Source organism: Hyperoodon ampullatus, assembly GCF_949752795.1.
Source record: "Hyperoodon ampullatus genome assembly, chromosome: 13".
NCBI lineage: Eukaryota > Metazoa > Chordata > Mammalia > Artiodactyla > Ziphiidae > Hyperoodon > Hyperoodon ampullatus.
Window position 1 is genome coordinate 25,851,829 of NC_136926.1, and position 20,325 is coordinate 25,872,153.

At 54.3% G+C, this 20,325-nt stretch overlaps 1 protein-coding gene across 2 annotated transcripts in view; it reads left to right on the forward strand.

Annotated features, from left to right (window-relative positions):
- Nucleotides 1-272: 272 nt before the first annotated feature.
- The window catches only part of BCR (BCR activator of RhoGEF and GTPase), a gene marked incomplete at its 5' end in the record, with an annotated part of 97,269 nt that continues 77,216 nt past the window's right edge, over nt 273-20,325 (forward strand). For both annotated transcript variants that reach the window (XM_079717608.1, XM_079717609.1), the window contains one exon: nt 273-1,578. In XM_079717608.1, coding sequence (XP_079573734.1) covers nt 273-1,578 — 1,306 coding nt within the window. The remainder of the gene's footprint in view (nt 1,579-20,325) is intronic.

The following is a 20,325-nucleotide window of genomic DNA, read 5'->3' on the forward strand; positions in this document are numbered from 1 at the left end:
ACAATAGCGGCGCGCGCAGCCCCGCGCCCTTCCCGCGCGCGCGCGCGCCCGCCCGCCCCTCGCCCCGCCCTGCCCCGCGCGCGGGGAGCCTGGCCGCAGCCTCACCTGCAGCCCGGGAGGGGGCGGGTATTGTTCGCCAGCTGCCGCCACCGCTGCCCCGCCGGGGGCATGGGGGCCGCCCGGCGCCCCGAGCCGGGCCTGGCGAGGCCGCCGCGCCGCCGCTGAGCCGGGCCCCGCGGCAGCCGGGCGGCGCAGGTGAGGCCGGTCGCGCCATGGTGGACCCGGTGGGCTTCGCCGAGGCGTGGAAGGCGCAGTTCCCGGACTCGGAGCCGCCGCGCATGGAGCTGCGCTCGGTGGGCGACATCGAGCAGGAGCTGGAGCGCTGCAAGGCCTCCATCCGGCGCCTGGAGCAGGAGGTGAACCAGGAGCGCTTCCGCATGATCTACCTGCAGACGCTGCTGGCCAAGGAGAAGAAGAGCTACGACCGACAGCGCTGGGGCTTCCGGCGCGCGGCGCAGCCCCCCGACGGCGCCGCCGAGCCCCGCGCGCCGCGCCCCCAGCCCGCGCCAGCCGACTGCGCCGACCCGCCGCCCGCCGATGAGCCCGAGGCCCGGCTCAACGGGGAGGGCTCCCCGGGCAAGGCCAGGCCCGCGGCCACGCGCAGGCCCGGGGCCGCCGCTCCCGCGGACCACGACGACCGCGGGCCCCCCACCAGTGTGGCGGCCCTGCGTTCCAATTTCGAGAGGATCCGCAAGGGCCCCGTCCAGCCGGCGGCGACGGACGCCGAGAAGCCCTTCTACGTGAACGTCGAGTTCCACCACGAGCGCGGCCTGGTGAAGGTCAACGACAAAGACGTGTCGGACCGCATAAGCTCCCTGGGCAGCCAGGCCATGCAGATGGAGCGCAGGAAGTCCCAGCAGGGCGCGGGGCCCGGCCCTGGGGACCCACCCAGGCCCTCCTACCGCGGGCGCCTCTCCGAGAGCAGCTGCGGCCTCGACGGCGACTTTGAGGACGCGGAGCTGAACCCGCGCTTCCTGAAGGACAACCTGATCAACACCAATGGCGGCGGCAGGCCCCCCTGGCCGCCCCTGGAGTACCAGCCCTACCAGAGCATCTATGTCGGGGGCATGATGGTGGAAGGGGAGGGCAAGGGCTCGCTCCAGCGCAGCCAGAGCACCTCGGAGCAGGAGAAGCGCCTTACCTGGCCCCGGAGGTCCTACTCCCCTCGGAGCTTTGAGGACAGCGGAGGCGGCTACACCCCGGACTGCAGCTCCAATGAGAACCTCACGTCCAGCGAGGAGGACTTCTCCTCTGGCCAGTCCAGCCGCGTGTCCCCGAGCCCCACCACCTACCGCACGTTCCGGGACAAGAGCCGCTCACCCTCGCAGAACTCCCAGCAATCCTTCGACAGCAGCAGCCCCCCCACGCCCCAGTGCCAGAAGCGGCACCGGCAGGGCCCGGTGGTCGTGTCCGAGGCCACCATCGTGGGCGTCCGCAAGACGGGGCAGATTTGGCCCAGCGATGGGGACAGCTTGTCCAGCAGGCTGCTTCAAGACGGCGCCTTCCATGGAGACGCAGGTGGGTACATCTACCACCCTGGTGGGCACACCTGCCCCTGGCTGGAAACCACTGAGCAGTAGGGAATGCGGGGAGGAAAAGGTAGATAGTTTTTGGAGTGATTTTCAAATACTGTTGTGGACTGGAAGGATTCTTACTGATTCTGAGCCTGAACAAACTACATCCCACCTTCCTCCTGAAGGCAGGTTCCCAATGATTGGAATGGGATTGGGGTGGGAGGGGTGGTGTGTGGGATGGTCGGTGGCTCCTTCCTTTGGGTCTAGAGCCCTGTGCTTCTCGCGAGGGTACTCTCTGTGTGTTGGGACCAGGATGCCCTGGGCAGTCATCTCCTTGCCTTCTGATCCCCCCAACCCGAGCAGTAGGGATGGTATAAAGAGTGGGTCATCTCTGCTGCTTGGATGGATGCTTTTGGCCGGGATTGATCCGTGTCTTGGGCAATCCCCGCCACCTGTCCTCAAGAGTTATATGACACGTTTGGGGAACCCAAGAGGTGCCAGCTGCTCCCAGGCCATAGGAGTGTCAGGTTCGCTTGGTAGTCAGAGCAGGTGAAAATACGAATGAAGAGGAAGTGAGATGACGGACAGTTCTGACTCAGTGGGCCACTGAAGATCCACAGGGTGAAGATTTTATCCAGGGCTGAAGCAGGGCCACGCCCGTTCTGATCTGCCCAGTTTTGATGAGAGCCATCACCCAGCATTACCTACCTCTGTGCATCTTACCGTAGCCCCATTTTCTGATCCATCAGTGTGCTCTTGCCTCCTCGTCTTCCCTGCCCACTGGTGCTCATTTTGGGCTCCTAGTCCACGGTCTGACTCCTGGCCCTGAGATTAAACCTATGGGATTTGTGTATATAATACGTGTGCACGTCTGAGTACAAATACCGTGAGGCGCAGGGGTGATGGGACTGGCTTTTGAGATCCAGGCACAGTTCGTGATTGGAGTAAGGAGAGGGATTTGGGGCGGGTGGCGGGTGAGGCAGTCGGGAGTCTCTCAGAGTCCTGGTCCCTGTTGGGCTGATCCGGTTTTCTGCTCCATTGATTTTTCTTTCTCTGCTGATGGACTTGTATGTGCTTCGTTGGTCAGCATCCTCTTGAAACAAGTGAGGCTATTTTTGGCTCTGTGGAGTGGCCTCTCTGCGATCAGTGCCCCGTCCTGTTTGTTTTAGGCACATCTAGTTGCTGACTTCATCTGCTGCTGGGGTGGGCTGTGGTGTGTCGCCGGGATCTGCGGCCTGGCCCAGCTGCATCCCCTGAGTCCCTCGTGGGACGAGTCGGGGGGAGGCTGTAGTATTTAGAAGCCTGCTTTGCAGGCACGTCAGCTCCTCCAGGGTCTGGAGGATTGCCTTGTGGTCGCTGGGCACCAGCCCTGTCTGGCCAGCTGTCGGCCGAGCGAGCCAGCTTGAACTGGTCCTCGGCGCCCGCCAGGGTGTGGGAGAACGTCGTTGATAAAGCAGAAAATGAGACGTTTTCGTGGAGACCTACAGCCTGAAACCATGATGTCTTGCTGGGGGAATTCAGAGTCTCCAGGGACCGGGGACCCTGTTGGAGGGGGTGTGTTTTGGGGCCCTCCCTGCGGGCCATCTCCCCGAGCTCAGCTCCTCGCCTGCCTCTCAGCCCCTGCATGCAGGAGAACCCGGCTCCGTGGGTGACGCTGGGTAGGTTCCCAGCCGAGGAGTTAATTTGACAGCTTGGACCCCACTCTTAGCACTCTCTGGGTCCTTCTCTGAAAGTCCTCAAGGTCCCACGTTCTCTCTCCTGTTAGGTTTTGAAACTCTTGGTGGTTTTAGCTCCGGGAGCCTGTAAACTCAGTACCCAGCACGCTCCTCTGAGCGTTGTGGCTGGAGGGGAAGGAGAGACCCATTGGCCCGGCCATCTGTTTCTGTCCTGACTGTTTACCCATGTTCTTTAGACGCCTGCTGGCCAGGGCTGTGCCTCTGAAATGTGACAATGAGGAAAATCGCTGTGGGGAGGGAGTGGAAGTCACCTAATTCTCTGACGCAACAGCAGCCGCCAACATGGGGGCCCGGCCCTAGTAGCTTCAGAGCCTCTTTACTCTCATATTTCCGAGTTGAGGGAAGGAGCTGAAATGACCACCAGCCGCTGTGCGCCAGGCATGGTGACAGCATGCTTCAGGCAGGGCCCCCTGTGAGCTCCATCACCCCACCTGCTCCACATCTGCAGGTAAGGATGCAACCAGGAAGTGGCAGAGCTGGGCCTCCAGGCCCCGTGGGAATGCAGAGCCCGTCTTCTTCCCACTGCCCCACACATGCCTGAAAAATGCGAGTGGGGGGGGTCCAGTGGTCCTTCGAGCTCCGCACACCCGGGGCCCACCGGCTGCGAGCTCTGCTGTGTGCAAGCCTGTCCCTCCTACAGTATGGGCTGCATAGAAGGAGAGAGTGTGGTTCTTGCCCTCTGGGAGCTTAAAAGTTAATGGGAGACAGGAACACACACATCACTTATGTGTTCAGAGGGCGTGCCATCAGGGAAGCTTCCGGAAATAGCCGCATTGGAGAGGGGCCTTGTCTAGGGCAGAGGGTGGGGGCTGCCGTCTGCCCCTGAGGAGCAGTGGAGCAGAGGCTTCTGTGACTCTGGACTGTGCTTTGTCCTTTATTTATTTGTTTGTTTGTTTGTTTATTTTGTGGTACTATATGACATAAAATTTACTACCTTCACCCACATTAGCCGTTTTTAAGTGTACAGATCAGTGGCGTCAAATACGTTCACATAGTTGTGCAACCATCACCACTGTCTGTCTCCGGGACTTTTCATCTTCCCGAGCTGCGACTCTGTCCCCATCAAACAGCAGTGCCCCCTCCTCCAGCCCCTGGGACCCTCTCCTCTACTTTCCATCTCTGATTCCGTGACTCTTGGAACCTCGTTGCAGGAGTGGAATCACACACATTACATGTCCCTCCGTGTCTGGCTAATTTCACTTTGTGTCATGTCCTCAAATGTCATCCATGTGGTGTCACATCCACGTGTGCGTCTTGAAGGCAGGGATCCCTGGTTCATTCCTGGGCCTCCCGTGGAGCCCAGCTCAGAGCCGTACACGCAGCACATCCCCAAGATCCTGTCCTCCTTTCCACAGCCGGGGGGCCGGGTCGGGAAGGTGGGAAGGTGGCTGGTCATTGGGAAGCGTCTTAGCTGTGTCCACCCCTGTCCCTTAAACTCCTTTCGAGGACTTTGGCCACCGTTTCCTCAGAGAGGCCACACAACCAAGGACCTTTCCTCTTTTAGGTCTGAGGCACCCCCAGCCTCGTGTGTCCCTTGTGAGATGGGACCCTAGATATTGTGTTTCTTCCTGGGCGCTCCTGCAAGTGGCTGCCCTGTTGTTTCACATTTCTGTTAAGCAGCTTAATTTGCCCTTTGGATTCTGGTGACATGTTATCAGGATGATCGCAGCTTTGTTTTTCCCTTGGGTGGTTGAATGGACTGGCGACGAGCGTGAGTAACTGTGGGGCAGAAAAAGGTCACCCAGGCCTGGCCTGGGCTCCACCGGCATCTCTAGACCAGAGCCTGCCTCCACCTCCAAGTTGAGTGCAGGCTCCTCCCGGGGGACAGAGGCAGGGTCCGAGACCATTTAAATCATCACCAGCGTGGAAACGGAATGTAGATCCAATTTTACAAGGATTCTCCAGCTTGGGAAGGATGACTTTCATGTTTGGGAACAGAAGGAAGCATTCTGGACCTTTCACTGAAGAAGGAGCTGGGAGTGTAGATTCGTGTGGGTCCAGGGGTAGGTGCCCCCCCATTCCTCCCTGTTGGTTCTGGCTTCAGTAGCCGCCTCCCCTCCCTGGATGGGAATCCCGTGGTCCAGCCTGCCCTGTGGTTTCAGAGGGTTCCACATTCACAGTGAACGGATGGGCATCTTCTCCAGTTGCCAGACAACAGGCCTGAATTTTGACTGAGGCTGCTTTTCAGATCAAGGCTCAGGAGGAGGTGGTGGCGGATTTAATTAACTCTGAACCCCACAGGGGTCTTGACCCAGACTAGAATTATAATCCCTATGGCTCATGTAGGATTTTTTCCTTATTTTTGAAAAAATGTAATAACTTTAATTAAAATAACTTATTTATGTAACATGTGATAAGTTTTTCTTTATTGTGGTAAAATATATGTAGCAAAACGTGGCATTTTCACCTTTTTTCCGTGTTCAGTGGCATTCTTTATATTCAAGCTGTTGTGTAACCATAACTATCTCTAGAACTTTCCAACATTCCTACCAGAAACTCTGTGTCCCTTACACAATAACTCACCTTTCCTCCACCCCCAGCCCCTGGCAACCACTGCTCTACTTTCAGTCTATTTTCTGTGAATTTACTTGTTTCACGTACCTCATGTGAGTGGAATCATGTAATATTTGTCCTTCTGCGTCTGGCCTGTTTCACTCAGTTAGGGTTTTGAAGTTGCCGGGTAACATTCATCCTTGACGCCCCATCTCTGGTCCTTCATAGTTGTCTTCTCTTCAGGAAAACACCTGTTAGCCATGGCGATGTTTCCTTGGCTTTCACACACACATGTTTGAAGCAGCCCAGTATGTTAGTGTTCTGGGGCAGAATGCCACAGACTGGGGGCTTCAACAACAGAAATCTATTTTCCCTGCAATTCTGGAGGCTGGGAGTCCAAGATCAAGCTGCTGGCAGGATTGGTTTCCTCAAAGGCCTCTCCTTGGCTTGTAGATGGTCCTCCCCTTCACATGGTGTTCCCTGTGTGCCCGTGGACCCCTGGTGGCTCTGTGTGTGTCTAAAATCTCCTCTTCTTATAAGGACATGATTCAGATTGGTTAGGCCCCACCCTGATGACCCCATTGTAACTTAATCACCTCTTGAGAAACTCATCTCCAAATACAGTCACGTTCTGAGGTGCTGGAGGCTAGGACCTCGACGGGTGAATTTCGGGGGACACAGTTTGGCCCCCGGCACTCAGTGAGTCCCTGATTGGGCAGCAGAGAGATGGTGTGTGTGTTGTGCTCATCAGCCGGGTTTTAGGAGGAGTTCAGGTGGAGCATCATGCGGCTCTGGGCAGCCTGGTGGGCCAAGACCACCCGGCCGGGGGTCAGGAGAGCTGCGTCCCAACACTTCACGTGGCCACATCTCTCTCCTCACCTAAAACATTAGGGGTTGGACCCTGTCGTTGCTAAGATCCTTGCCTTCCATTCTTTATTTTTTCTTTTCTTTCTTTTTTTTTTTTTTTTTTTTTGGCCTCGCGGCTTGTGGGACCTTAATTCCTGGACCAGGGATTGAACCCGGGGCCACGGTAGTGAAAGTGCTGAGTCCTAACCACTGGACTGCCAAGGAAGTCCCTTTAACTTTTTTTCTTTAAAATTTATGAACACAATTTTTCCACATCTTTCTTCTTTACTCTGGTTTGTACCTACGTTTCCTTTACTAAGGCAACCACCTGTCCCCTGTTAAGGCACTCAGAGGTATTTATTGAGCATCTACTAAGTGCCAGGCACTGTCTCCTGGAAATTCTCTCTCGCCTTTATTCATGGGTTTGTGGAAAGGCTTCTTTCCATGCTCCTTGTCTTTAAAAAACCAGTGCAGACAAACAAAACCTTTGTAATATCCTTGCATCTTCCCTGACTGTGTATCTTTCTTTAGCTGTATGTTTGCAGCTATTTCCTGTGAATCCTGTGTCTGTCCGGCTTCCTTCTTCAGGGTGGTGAGATCCTCTAGACAAAGACCTACCTTGGTGTCTGTGTCTTGGGTGCCGTGGTGTTTGTGGGTCACGGATGGAATGAGACCCCCATCTCTGAGGTTTCTGTTTGGTCCGGCCCCTCCTTGTTCGAGCCCCACTCCACTTTCCCCCATCTAATAATCGGCATTGATTTTGGGGGGCCTGACGACACAGGTGCCCCAGAAAGGAAGCTTGTTAGCTTTGGAGATGTCCTGGAGGTTATTTTTCCTTCTTTGCTGAGGTTTGGACTCCTCTCAATCAATCCCAAGAGCTTCCTGAATCCCTGGCCTGGGGCCTGCTAATCAGCTGTCTTGGATTCTGGTGCCCCCTGGCCACTGCCACCTTGCAAAACGGGGACATGGGCGTGGCGGTGCCGCAGGGAGACGCGCCTGCCAAGGTGGGGCGGGTGGGGAATGGACTGCAATGCCTGGCTTGGGAAGTAAACACAACTTTGGTGGATGCTGTTTCTCGTGCCCTCGGAACGTTCTTGTGAAGTGGCTGGAGTGAGATTTTACGCTATCGTCAGGTTGGGTCTGAGGGAGTGTGAGACACACACACCCGCCCAAGGTCAGGCCGTCGATGGAGGGGCCGGTGCTGTCCTCTCTCCTAGGCTGGGGGGTGATGCCTGTCGCATGAGAGTGGGCACCGAGTGACCTCACCAGAGGTGGAGGGGACCTGATCAGTTGTTTGGCAAACAAAAAAAAAGCCTCCCGGAAAATGTTGTAACCCTGTACATCTTCCTGGGGCACCTGGCTCAGATTCCTCCAGCAGGTCAGGTGGCAAAGCGCCCAAGAGGACAGACGTGTTGGAAGGATGCTGCCTGTCCATCTGCCTTTTACCTTCAGCAGTCAGGGCACTGGGGCAGGGTCATGGTGCTGACAGGCTCTGCTGTGGGCAGTCCTGGGAGGTGCAGAGGGGCAGGGGCTGTCTGGGAAAAGGTGACAGAGGTGGCCGACCGTTTGCACAGAGGGGTCAGCGCATGGCCCAGGGAGCACTAGGAAGGAGCTGTCAGTGACTGGGAGACCATGTGGAGACACTGGAGGGAGCGGGAGGGCCCTGCTGCCCCAGCTGCCGGGGGAGCCCGGCCAGCAGAGCCAGGGGTGAGCAGTCCCAGGGCATCCTCCCAAGTGCCTCTGTCGGCGTAAGAAGGGCTTTGAAGGTTTGCTTCCTTTTATAGGCCTGACCTGCTCCCTTTAAAAAAATGCTGCTGGCGGGCTTCCCTGGTGGTGCAGTGGTTAAGAATCCGCCTGCCAATGCAGGGAACATGGGTTCGATCCCTGGTCCGGGAAGGTCCCACATGCCGCGGAGCAGCTAAGCCCGTGTGCCACAACTACTGAGCCTGCGCTCTAGAGCCCGCGTGCCACAACTACTGAAGCCCGCACGCCTAGAGCCCGCGTGCCACAACTACTGAAGCCCGCACGCCTAGAGTCCGTGCTCCGCAACAAGAGAAGCCACCGCAATGAGAAGCCCATGCACCACAACGAAGAGCAGCCCCCACTCGCTGCAACTAGAGAAAGCCCGCGTGCAGCAATAAAGACCCAACTCAGCCAAAAAAAAAAAAAAAAATGCTGCCGGGGTTAGTTGGTCTGCCAGGGGGGCAGGAAGAGATTTTATGCGGGTAACACAGGTACACATATCAAGGGTAGCCTTCTGGAACATATGTCCACATAGTCTGGGGAAAGAATGCAGACCTTGAAGGTAGAAGACCTGGGCATGCCTGAGATCCAGCATGTGGCTTTGTGCAGGGACTTGGTTCTGTCAGCTGGAGAGGACGCTCCCTCCTTGGGGGCTTGGTGGGAGCCTGAGTGCCCAGGATGGTGGCCCCTGGGATCTGGCCCCCTCTCTGGTCTCACAGAGTCACCCCCTCAGGCATCTAATGTCAGTTGATTGAACACCACTTAGCAAGCGATTTTAAAGGAGAAATGCATAATTCAGTAGGTGCAGGCCTTTTCACCCACTGGGCTCAGCTCCAGGAGGACCCCGGGGTCTGCTGGGCCTTTCATCCCCCTCTGTTCCCTCTCCTAATGTGTCCTCCTGGGCTGAGTGGTCTTAAAGGTACAGTATGTGTGTATTTTTCTGCATCGTGGCCCCCAAGGAGAGCCAGCTGCTTCACCTAGTGGGCTGTTCTGTCGTCCCAGGGCACCTGGGGCCGCGCACGCCCCTGTGGGGTGGAATGGGGTCTTCTTGCAGTGTTCCTGGGGTCCTGGGAAGCTAGGAGCTACAGGGAGAGAGAGACGGCTTGATTTTTCTCAAAGGCCCCCCCACCCCCAAGTTTGTAGAGGGAAAGCTTAGAACCACTTGGTTCTCGTTTTTAGTGATTGTGAGGCCGTAAGAGACAAAGTAAGAACCACAGACTTTCTTACTTCAGTGAGAAACAGAGGAGGAAGACAGGAAGCCACGAGAGTGGCTCATGCTCGGTGCACTCAGGCTGCTGTGCGGGCTGCCCAGGGCTCCGCCAAGCAGAAGGTGCTGCCCTGGGTCATGTGGAGGGGACACAGGACAGCTGGGCTCCATGTAGCATCTGAACTATTTTCAGTGTCCAGCTCAGCTGCATCAAGTATTGGGTTGGCCAAAAAGTTCATTTGGGTTCTCCATACCATCGTAAGGAGAAACCCAAACGAACTTTTTGGCCAACCCAATACATTCACATTGTTGTGCCACCATCACCACCACCATCTCCAGAACCTTTTCCCAAAATGAGACTCTGTCCCCATCAAGCTGTAACTCGCCCCTCCCCCTCCCTAGCCCCTGGCACCCCCAGTGACCCACCGTCTGTGGATCTGCTGTGGGGCCTCTCGGAAGTGGACTCACATGGCCCTTGTCCTCTTGCGTCTGGCTTGTCTCACTCAGCGTGATGTCTTCACCGTTTCTCCCTCAGGCCTCGGTGGTGGTTGGACAGCAGGACCACGACCAGGCCAAGCTGACCGAGGCCTCTGCTCAATGGGGAGGCACATGGTGCTTGGGGAGTGGGCTGCGTCTTGCACAGCACCATCCCTCACAGGGGTCCCTGAGGAGGAGCAGCAGGGATCCCCATAACTGAGCTGTCTGAGGCTTTAGGTGAGGAGCTGGGGGCACCTGCAGGCTCGTGGTTGAATAGATGGGGCAGTCTTCATCCCTGGCCCTCCCCAGTCTCATGGAGTGGCTGTGCTGTGAGCAGGGATGTGCAGGCTGGGCCAGCCACGCCGGTGACCTCCTCTCCTGTCCTCTCCAAGGCGCGGGGGTCCCCGTGCTGGACTCAGAGCCGTTGTCCAATTGACTGGAAGGCCCTGCGATGTGACCTGTGAACTCTCTTAGGTGATGCTCGGCATGGTGGCTCAGCCTCTGGGTGTGTGTGCAAGCCGGCATGTGCAAAAGCAGGATTTGTATCTGCTCAAATCTTAGACCAAAAAATGTAACTCACTTATGAATGTTGACTTCTGAAAGCTTTCCACTTCCTCCCCTAGGAACATGGGTGGAAGTGTCTGCTTTGGGGCCCCGTGGGGTGGTGGGGATGGTCTGGATCCGAGACCGCCATGCCTGTGGGTGCCCGCTGGGAGGCCCTGTGGGATAGCATCTTGCTGGGGGCAGTCGGATGGGCCCCTTTCCCCTCCCCCCCCAGGCACCTGGGCAGCCGCTGTCAGAATTCGGTTCTAAAACTCCAAGGTGTAATGATGAACATCAGTCTGGGTACCCCTCCTGTGGTATTTTGTCAGCACCCAGATGGTGCAAGTCGCTCTAGAGCAGACTTTTCTCTGCGGAGGGGCAGCGAGACTCCAGAAGGTGGGGTAGGGAAGTATTGGAGACCCGGTCCCCACACTGCTTGTCACCTCCCAGCTTCCCCTGCCCCGTGGGCCCTGTGCTGTTAATCCCTGCTGTGTCTGCAGTCTTGGGGTGCAGAAGCCCCGGCAGTGTAGCAGGGAAAGTCAGAGGGCTGAGACCCAGCTGCTGGCTGCCTGGGAGAGGCCCTTTATTCTAACCGCTGGGCTGGGACACTGATTCCGCAGGTGGCAGGTGGGAAACCATTTCAGTCGGCTGATGTGGTGCGGCAGGCAGGGGCATGGCTGCCAGAGCCTGAGTGCCCTGCTGGGCGCCCCAAGAGTAGGGGGGACGTCTGGGAGGAGAACAGAACGTGTCTGTCTCTCTCTGTCTGTCTCTCCCTCCTTCTCTCTCTCTCTCCCTCTCCCCCCTTTCTCTCTGGCCCCAAAGCACTGGGCCCCCTCAAGTATGTGAGTGGATCAGAGCCGGTCCTAAGGGAGGAGAGTCACTTTATGTTTATTGAATTCCAAGGCAGGCATGATGGGGCATGACAGTAAATAAGACCTTGGACATCAAAGGCCAAGGCGAGGCTTTCTTGGGAGAGCTCCCTCTGTCATCGGGGACACCCACGCCGGCCCCATAGGGCCGGGGGTGTGCAGACCAGGCAGGAGCAGGGGGTCAGGACCCTTGTACTGTCCCTTGGCTTTTCCCTTTCACAGCTGTTTTCAGGGGGCTTTTTAAAGGCTGGGCTGGGCTGTGATTCACTTGGGAAGGGTCCGGGGGGTTCATTTGACTGGGGCCTCCTATGGGTCAGCAGGACAGCATGTGACATCTAGGGGACCAGGTCCTTCCCGGTGTCCTTGGACGTGTCCAGGCTGTAGCTTTACTCTGCTCGGTGCCACTGAGCCCAAAGACTCAGCAGGAACTGGGGGGCATTTGACCTGGTGGAGATTGAAGGCAGTGTCTCTGTCCTGGTTGCCCACATGGACCGCCTCTGCTGTATTTAGAAAAATCACACACATCCCCACAGCTGGTCACTCCTGGCAAGTCTGATTTGTGAGGTTCTTCTTGTTTTTGTTTATCAATATCAGTTTCCCTGGGTCAGCAGTCCAGCATGGCTTAGCTGGGTCTTCTGCTCAGGGTCTCCAAAGTCTGCAAAGTGTTGGCAGTGGCTGCATTCCCATCTGGGGCTCCACATCCCCTCACCAGCACAGGTTGTTGGCAGAATCAGTTCCTGGTGGTTGTAGGACTGAGGTCCCTGTTTTCTTGCTGCCTGTCAGTGGCTCCCAGCTGCCAGAGGCCTCCACTCTTCATAAGCACTTTCTACACGGATATCTGATTTCCTCTTCCAAGCCAACCTGGATTTCTGGAAATCTCCCTGGGTGATCACCTCTGCAGCCAGGCTTGAGAATTGTCTACCTCCGGAGTCCATGAGCACTAGCTATGTGTCTTGAACAGTTGTCATGTGGAAGAGGGAGTAGATTTCTTTAGGGTCATACCTGGGGGGCTGGTCTGTTACTAATGGTTAGAAGCTTCAGGGAAACACATTTCTGCTCAGTGTTGAGGGAGGTTTTCTTTTCTTCCCGACTTTACATAAAATCATATCTCTGATTATTTTATGTAGCTGAGATCTAGCTGCACTGGGGGTCCTGCTTTTGTCAATTAGCGTGAGCATTTTCTAGTTTTACTCAATATTTTGTAAACATTTTTAAAGTCTACCTTATTACTTTGTAATAGAGTTATAGCTTAATTGATCTAATTTTAATGAATTTTGTTGGACATTTAACGTTTATTAAATGTAGCTCGTTATTATAATGTTTCAGCGAGCATCTTTTTTTTAAATGAAGCTTTATTGAGATATAATTCACGTACCATACAATTTGCCCTTTTAGAATGTACAATTTGATGGGTTTTGGTATATTGCATTATTAACTTTTTAAAATTATGTTTTTGTGTGTGTATGTATATATAAGAATAAAACTTACCATTTTAAGCATTTTTTAGTCCATAGATCAGTGATAGTAAGTACATTACATTGTTGTGCAGCCATCACCACCATCATCTCCAGAATTCTTTTCATCTTGCAAAGCTGAAATCTGTGTCCTTTAAACAATAATGCCCCCTCCCTCCCCCAGCCCCTGGCACCACCATCCACTTTCTGTCTCTGAATTTGACTGCTACAGGGACCTCACAGAAGTGGACTCATACAGTATTGCTATAAACGTCTTATTTCATTGAGCATAATGTCTTCGAGGTTCATCCACGTTGTAGCATGTGTCAGAGTTTCCTCCTTTTTTAAGGCTAAATACTTATCCCGTTGTTTTGTACTTAAACCACATTTTGTTTTAAGTACAATTCAGTGACATTCATTAGTCAGTGAGCATCTCGTCTTTTTACATGTGTTTCCATTTGCATTTCCGCTCCCTCCTTGCGGGTGAGCATCTGTCAGTGGATTTAGTCAGGGTGTGGGTGGTTTTAAGACACTTGATATCTGCCACCAAATTACCTTCCAGAAACGCTGTTCCAGTTTACCTGTGGTTTTGCAATGAATCCTCTGCTGTCCTCTGACTTCTTTCTTGCCAAGCTGGGTCTCACCATAACTCCTGATTCCTTGGTGCTCCCTAAGCACTCTGGATCAAGAGAGGCTCAGAGCTGGGGCCACGCCAGTCCCGTCTCTCATTTGGGAAGATCTCTGAGGCTACCAGCTATGTGACAGTCCTTTGTCAGCTCCGTGGTCCTTGGCAGGGAAGGAACTCACTGTCTCCTTGTTTAGCATAGAAGCTGCTATCTTATTGCTGCTCTGGGCTGCTTGTAATCGAAACCGAAAAGCACTTCAGCCTCCCTTGCATGCATCCTGGCCGTGGATTGAGTCAGCTAGACAGCATTGTCCAGTTAGTTCTGGCCCCTGGAGTCCCTACCAGCCTTAAGGGCAGCTCCAAGGAAGCCAAACACTGTGATGAAAAGGGATTTTTACAGAAGGTAGTACGTGGTTGCACTCAGGCTGCAGAAACTGGCAGAAGCTGGGCCAGGGCAGCAGGACGCTGTTGGGCTTGTCAGGTCAAACACCTCCCTGTGCCTGAGGACTTGGAGCCTGTAGGCTGTGTAGTTGTGTAGGCTATGTGGTTGTGTAGGCTGTGTAGTTGTGTAGGCTGTGTAGTTGTGTAGGTTGTGTAGTTGTGTAGGTTGTGTAGGCTGTAGGCAGGGCAGGTACATACAGGAAGGTCATATCTGGAGGGTGGGCAACGTGGTATAATGGCCTTGGGGAGGAAAGGAGAGGGATGGACTCTTTTCCACGCTGGTGAGTTGTCTTACACTGCGGATGATCTGTCTTATATTTAAGTGCTCGCCACAGCTGAGAGCCAGCACTTCTGGAGTTTTAACCATCACAGCTTGTAAGCTGTAGAGCTGGGGCTCTCACTTGCTCCCTCTTCTCTCTGTTGCCTGTCTTGGCTGTGCCATCAGCTGCTGTTCTGATTCTGAGTAAATCACTTAAACCCTGTGGGCCCCTGACTTCCCCCACCCCCCACCCCATAAATGAGGAAGCTGCACGGTAGCATCTTTAAGATCTCTTTAGTTTTGTGATTCCAAATAAAATTAAGTCATGTTGCTCTGAGTTGCCAGCAAGTCACTTGGAAAACCTTACTGTCAGGTGTCCCAAAGCAGTCTTCCCGTAAGACCCCAATTGGGTCTGGCTGCCTGCAGTGACGGGTCCTGGGAGCCCGCGGTGGGCCAGGGGGTGGATTTGGCTCTGCGTGTACATTTAATGGGAACCAGGATGCTTCTTTGATGGTTGATTTATCTCCCTTACTGCCCACTGGCCAGCCCTAGGGTCGGCCCCCAGGGCGGGCACAGATGCTCAGGCTGTGCAGGTGTCACCTGCGTAGCGTGCTGAAAGGCATAGCGTGGACAGCTGGGGTGGGGCCCAGCCTCAACGTGAGAGAGGGTGAGGGCAGCGTGGAGGGCGTCTGCCGGGGCAGAGGTGGTAGTATCCAGGCAGGTGGTTGGCAGCGGGAAGCCTGGAGGTGCCAACTGGTGTCTTGCCAGCCAGAGCACAATCCTGTGTGGTCAGGAACGCTTGTGCTGAGGCCAGCCCTGAGACAGAGGGGCATGCAAGCAAGGCTCTACCTGCAACATCTCTGTGCCGTGGGGTTGGGGGACTTTTGGTACCTTGGGGCCGTTGTTTTCCTGCATCACAGCTGGCCAGTCCTCAAGCAGCCTGCTGCCTCCCAGGCCCGACCTGGGATCAGAGTCTGAGGGGAGGCTCTCTGTCTAGTCCCTGTTACTTTCTGAGCATCCTCAGTGTCTGCCAGAGCAAGGACTGTCTTGTGCCCAGGCTGGCCAGCCCCGGGGATGGGTTGGTCAGTCTGGAGGACACGAGGAGGAGAAGGAGACCGTGCTGACCGTCTGCAGTGCCATGGGGCTCAGATGCCTCAGCAGAAGTCCGTGCTTTCCTTCAGGACTTCTTGTTTGGTGAGCTTGACTGGGACTCCCAGGGACCCCCAGAGTGGCTGGCATTCCCTCTCTGGCGGTCTTGCAGGAGAGAGGACCCCTCCTTTTACTGGAACTCTGCACTTGGGTTTGGCTTTGCGCTTCGTAATAGAATCCCGTGTGCCTTCTGGGATCTGAGCCCCACTCCACCCTGCAGAGAGCTGGGTGGTACCCGCCATTGGCAGAAGCTTAGACCGGTCAGAAGGTTCCATGGCAGAGCCTGGATGTGAACCAAGCGTGGTTATGTGAGCCTCTGTTCTTCACTCTGCAGTATTGGGGTGGCCAACCTTTCCTTAAAGGGCCAGATAATAGCTAATTTAGGCTTTGTGGCTGAGAGGCAAAATTGGGACTATTAGGTAGGTACTTATATAACCACTTAAAATGTAATCGCTTGAAAATCGTTATAAGATCCATTCTCAGATCCTGGGTCACACAAACGGGTAGTGACAGGCTGGGTTTGGCCCGTGGGCCAGAGCTTGCTGTGACCGCTGTCCTGCAGTGCACTGCCTCCTGATTCCTGGTGATTGTGAAATGAGATGACGGAGCCGCGAGTGGGTGTCTCTCCTCTGTGCTCGGGAGCCCTTGTGAGGCAGGTAGGGTCAGTCCTCCTGTCCCTGTGAGGCCTCCTTCCTGCAGGAAGTTGCAGGGGTGGGAAGCAGGGGTGGGGAGCGGTCACCAACAGCGCCCTGTCTCTCCCCTTCATCCTACTGCTTCCGAATGTTTATCCCCTGAAACCAGGCTGCCCGTGGGTTCATGATGGTTGAAGCTGGGTGACGGGAATGGTATTCGTGATACTGTGCTCTCGATTTTGTATGTGCTGGAAATTTCCTGTAATAAAAAGTTAAGAAAATAGTCATTTATTGATCAAAGTTATAAAAGAGAACCCTCCACCTTGAGAGAACAGGGTGTTGGATTCCTGAATCTTTCTCAAGCTCCAAATATGTGTGAGTCGAATCTAACTCATCTGCTCCCTAGTAGCAGATGTTCCGGGAAAGCCAAGCTGTACTTGAGCCATGCCATCTATCATCCATCCATCATCCATCCCTCCATCCATCATCCATCCATCCCTCCATCCATCATCCGTCCCTCCATCCATCATCCATCCCTCCATCCATCATCCATCTCTCCATCCATCCAACCACCTGCCTTAGTCCAGTTGGGCTGCTATACCAGAGTACCATAGACTGGGTGGTTTATAGACAACAGAAATTTATTTCTTGGAGGCTGAAAGTCCAAGACGAGGGTGCCAGGAGATTCAGCATCTGGTGAAGGTCCACTACTTCCCAGTTCATAGACGGCTGTCTTCTCACTGTGTCCTCACATGGCAGAAAGAGTGGTGGATTTCTCTGGGGTCTCTTTTATAAGGACACTAATCCCATTCATGAAGGTTCCACCCTCATGACTGAATCACCTCCAAAGGCACCCTCTCCTAACACCGTCGCACGGGGGATTAGGTTCCAACGTACAGATTTTAGGGGGACACAAACATTTATTCCATAGCTCCATCCATCATCCATCCATCATCCTTCTACCATCCAAATATCCATCCATCCATTTACTCATCATCCATCCATCTGTCCTCCAACCATCCGCCTATTTGTTCATCTGAAGTTTGTGTAGCACCTGCTGGGGTCCAGACTCCATGCTTAGGCCTCGACACAGTCCATGACCCCAGGGAGCTCATAGACACTGATAAATGGGGGCTGCGATGGAGGTCAGTACCAGGTGGGCACCAAGAAGGGGTAACTCTGCTGGGTTAGCTCACAGAGGGCATCAGGGAGGGAGCGGCCAATTGGTTGGGTCTTGAATGGACCCCACTGAAAAGGAGAGTGTTAGGCCATTTTGGGGGATGGGGAGAGGGGGCATTTCAGGCAGAGGCGGCCTGTGCACAGAGGCCTGGAGGAGTGGGACAGCAGGGTTCTGCAAGGCTTGGGACAGCTGGAGCATGGCTTTGGGATGAGGGACTGGCTGGCGATGAGGTGGGGAGATCTTGTGTGCCTCCCACCCTGGGCCAGAGAACCCCCCCAGTGATGCCTGCATGGAGGATGGGGTGAGTATGGGGTGGGAGAGCCACCCTGAAGCCACGGGCCTTGCTCGGTGCCCTGCCCGGGCCACTGTGGGTTCCGGGGCCCCTTCTGGACAGAACTCCTCCTCAGCTGGGCAGCTGCCAGCCTCGCTTGGGCCGAGCAGGTGTGCCTTACCTGCACTCACCTTTGCTTTGACTTCTTGGCTCACGGACTCCTGTTGGGGAGCAGTGGTCCAGACAGTGTGGAGTTTTGTGTCTGCCTGCAGAGCAGACGCACTGGAGCCTCAGTGTTGGTGGACCTTTGCGCTTCACTTGGCTCCTCCGGGCTGGGGTGGGGCAGCTGTCTGCACTGCACACCTGCGGCTGGAAGGGCAGAGACAAGCAACCCTTTCTCCTCCAGGGCCCCCCTCCCCGCCTGGCATGTGTCTGTGTGGCGTGGCGGGTCTGTGGCTGCATGAAGGCCATAGCTGGGGCTGCAATGCCAGGGCCTCGCGGTCACTTAGGACAGTGGGAAAGAGTCGTTGGGGTTTGTTTGTTTGTTTAATTGTGGTAAAATACACATAACATAAAATTGACCGTGTTAACCATTTCTAAGTGCACAGCTCAGTGGCATTAAGTATATTCATGCTGTTGTGCAACCGTCTCCACCATCCGCCTCCAGAACTTTTTTTTTTTTTTTTTTGTGGTATGTGGGCCTCTCACTGTTGTGGCCTCTCCCGTTGCGGAGCACAGGCTCCGGACGCACAGGCCCAGTGGCCATGGCTCACAGGCCCAGCCGCTCCGCGGCATGTGGGATCTTCCCAGACCGGGGCACGAACCCGTTTCCCCTGCATCGGCAGGCGGACTCTCAACCACTGCGCCACCAGGGAAGCCCCTCCAGAACTTTTCATCTTCCCGAACTGAAGCTCTGTCCCCATTAACACTAATGCCCCCTGCCCCCCAAACTCCCTCCCCCGGCCCCTTTCAGTTTCCATGCATCTGACTCCTCTAGGGACCTCATGTGAGTGGAATCCTACAGTATTTGTCCTTTTGTCCTGAGCATAATGTCCTTGAGGCTCATCCATGTTGTAGCATGTGTCAGAATTTCCTTCCTTTTGAAGGCTGAATTTTATATATTCCATTGTATGGATGGAGCACATTTTGTTTATCCATTCACCTGTGGATGGATACTTGGGTTGCCTCCACTTTTGGCTGTTGTGAAATCATGCTGCCGTGAACATGAGTCTCCAAATTCAGTGGTCTTTTTTTTTTTTTTTTTTTTAGCATCAGAATTTTACATTTGTTTGCCTCCCTCTTCAGCTGTTTGGTTTGTTTATTCATTTTTATTGAGATATATTTGGCATTTAACATTGTATTTGTTTTAGCTGTACAATGTAACGACTTGAACATATGTATATGTTGCAAAATGATTATTGCAGTAAGTTTAGTTAACACCTGTCACCACACATAGTTACAAATTTTTCTTTTCACCTATTTGTTTTTCAGTCAATTCCCTTTTCTCTTTTGACAGATTTCCAGTTACAGAAAATTTTGTCCATGTTAGGAAAATGAAATTTTGAGCTGAGGGTTAAAAAAATATACATATAAGTTACCTGTTCTTTTTAAAAAATGCCAAAGGTTCAAAAGATGCTATGATGTCGGTAGAGGTATATGTGCATTGAAATGTAATTCACAGACAGTAAAAGTCACTCTTTTAGGTGTACTGTTCTGTGAGTGATGGCAGAGTGGTGTAACCACAATCAAGATACATAAGAGGTCCGTCACCCCAGAAATTGCTGTCACCCCCAAAAGCTCTATCACCCCAGAAACTTCCATCACTGTGTCTCCTGTATACACCTCTCCCACCCCACCTGCAGCCCCTGGCAACCACTGATGCGCTTTCTCTCCCTCTGGTTTTGCCATTTCCTGAATGTGGAATAAATGGAATCCTACAGTGCGGAGCCTTTTGGATCCAGCTCCTTTCACTTCGGGAGGGCACTTGTGACCCATCCAGGTGGTTGTGTATGATACCTTGTTTCCTCTTGTTACTGAGATGTTTTTTCATCAACTGATGTGTGGACTGTTCCTTTTCCTTTCTGTTCTAACAGCTTTACTGAGAGGTAACTTATATCCCATCTAGTTCCCCTGCTGCACGTGTACCATTCTGTGGCCTTTATAGATCCACAGATTGAGTGATGCAGCCACCATCACTCTCTAGTCCCAGGACCTTGTCATCACCCCCATAGTAACCCCACACCCATCAGTGGTCTCTCCCCACTCCTCCCCTTAGCCCTGACACTGCTTTCTCTCTGTGGATTTGCCTTTTCTGGACGTTTCATACAAATAAGCTCTACGATATGTGGCTTTTGGTGGGCACCGCCCATTTTTATGGTTTCTTTTGGAAGACCTGTCTTCCAGGCCACCCCGCATCCTGGGAGGGCAGATGGAGGGTGAGGACCTGCTCCTCAGAATATGTCCCCAGCTCCTCCCCAAGCCCAGGCCTTTCTCTCTGGGTTTGGGGCTGCTCCCCGCAGGGCACCAGGGAACAAACCCCTTTTTCTCCTGGCTCCCCTTCCCCATAACTGGGGTCCCTGCTGTCCCGTCCTCGGTCTCCCCCAAGGGTTTGGATCCCAGAATGCGCAGGTGGATGGGAGGTCTGACCCTTCAACCTCTGAGAGGGGCCTGCAGCTTCCTGGGTGCCTCTCTCTTCCCCGTGAATCCAGCTGCTGAGTCCCCTTTGTTGTTTTTGCTGCTGGATTGTCCCAGCCCCTGGGAGGGGGCTGAGGCAGGAGGAAAGCTGCCCGGCAGTGGCTGGAGGACTGCTGCTGGGTTTGGCAGACA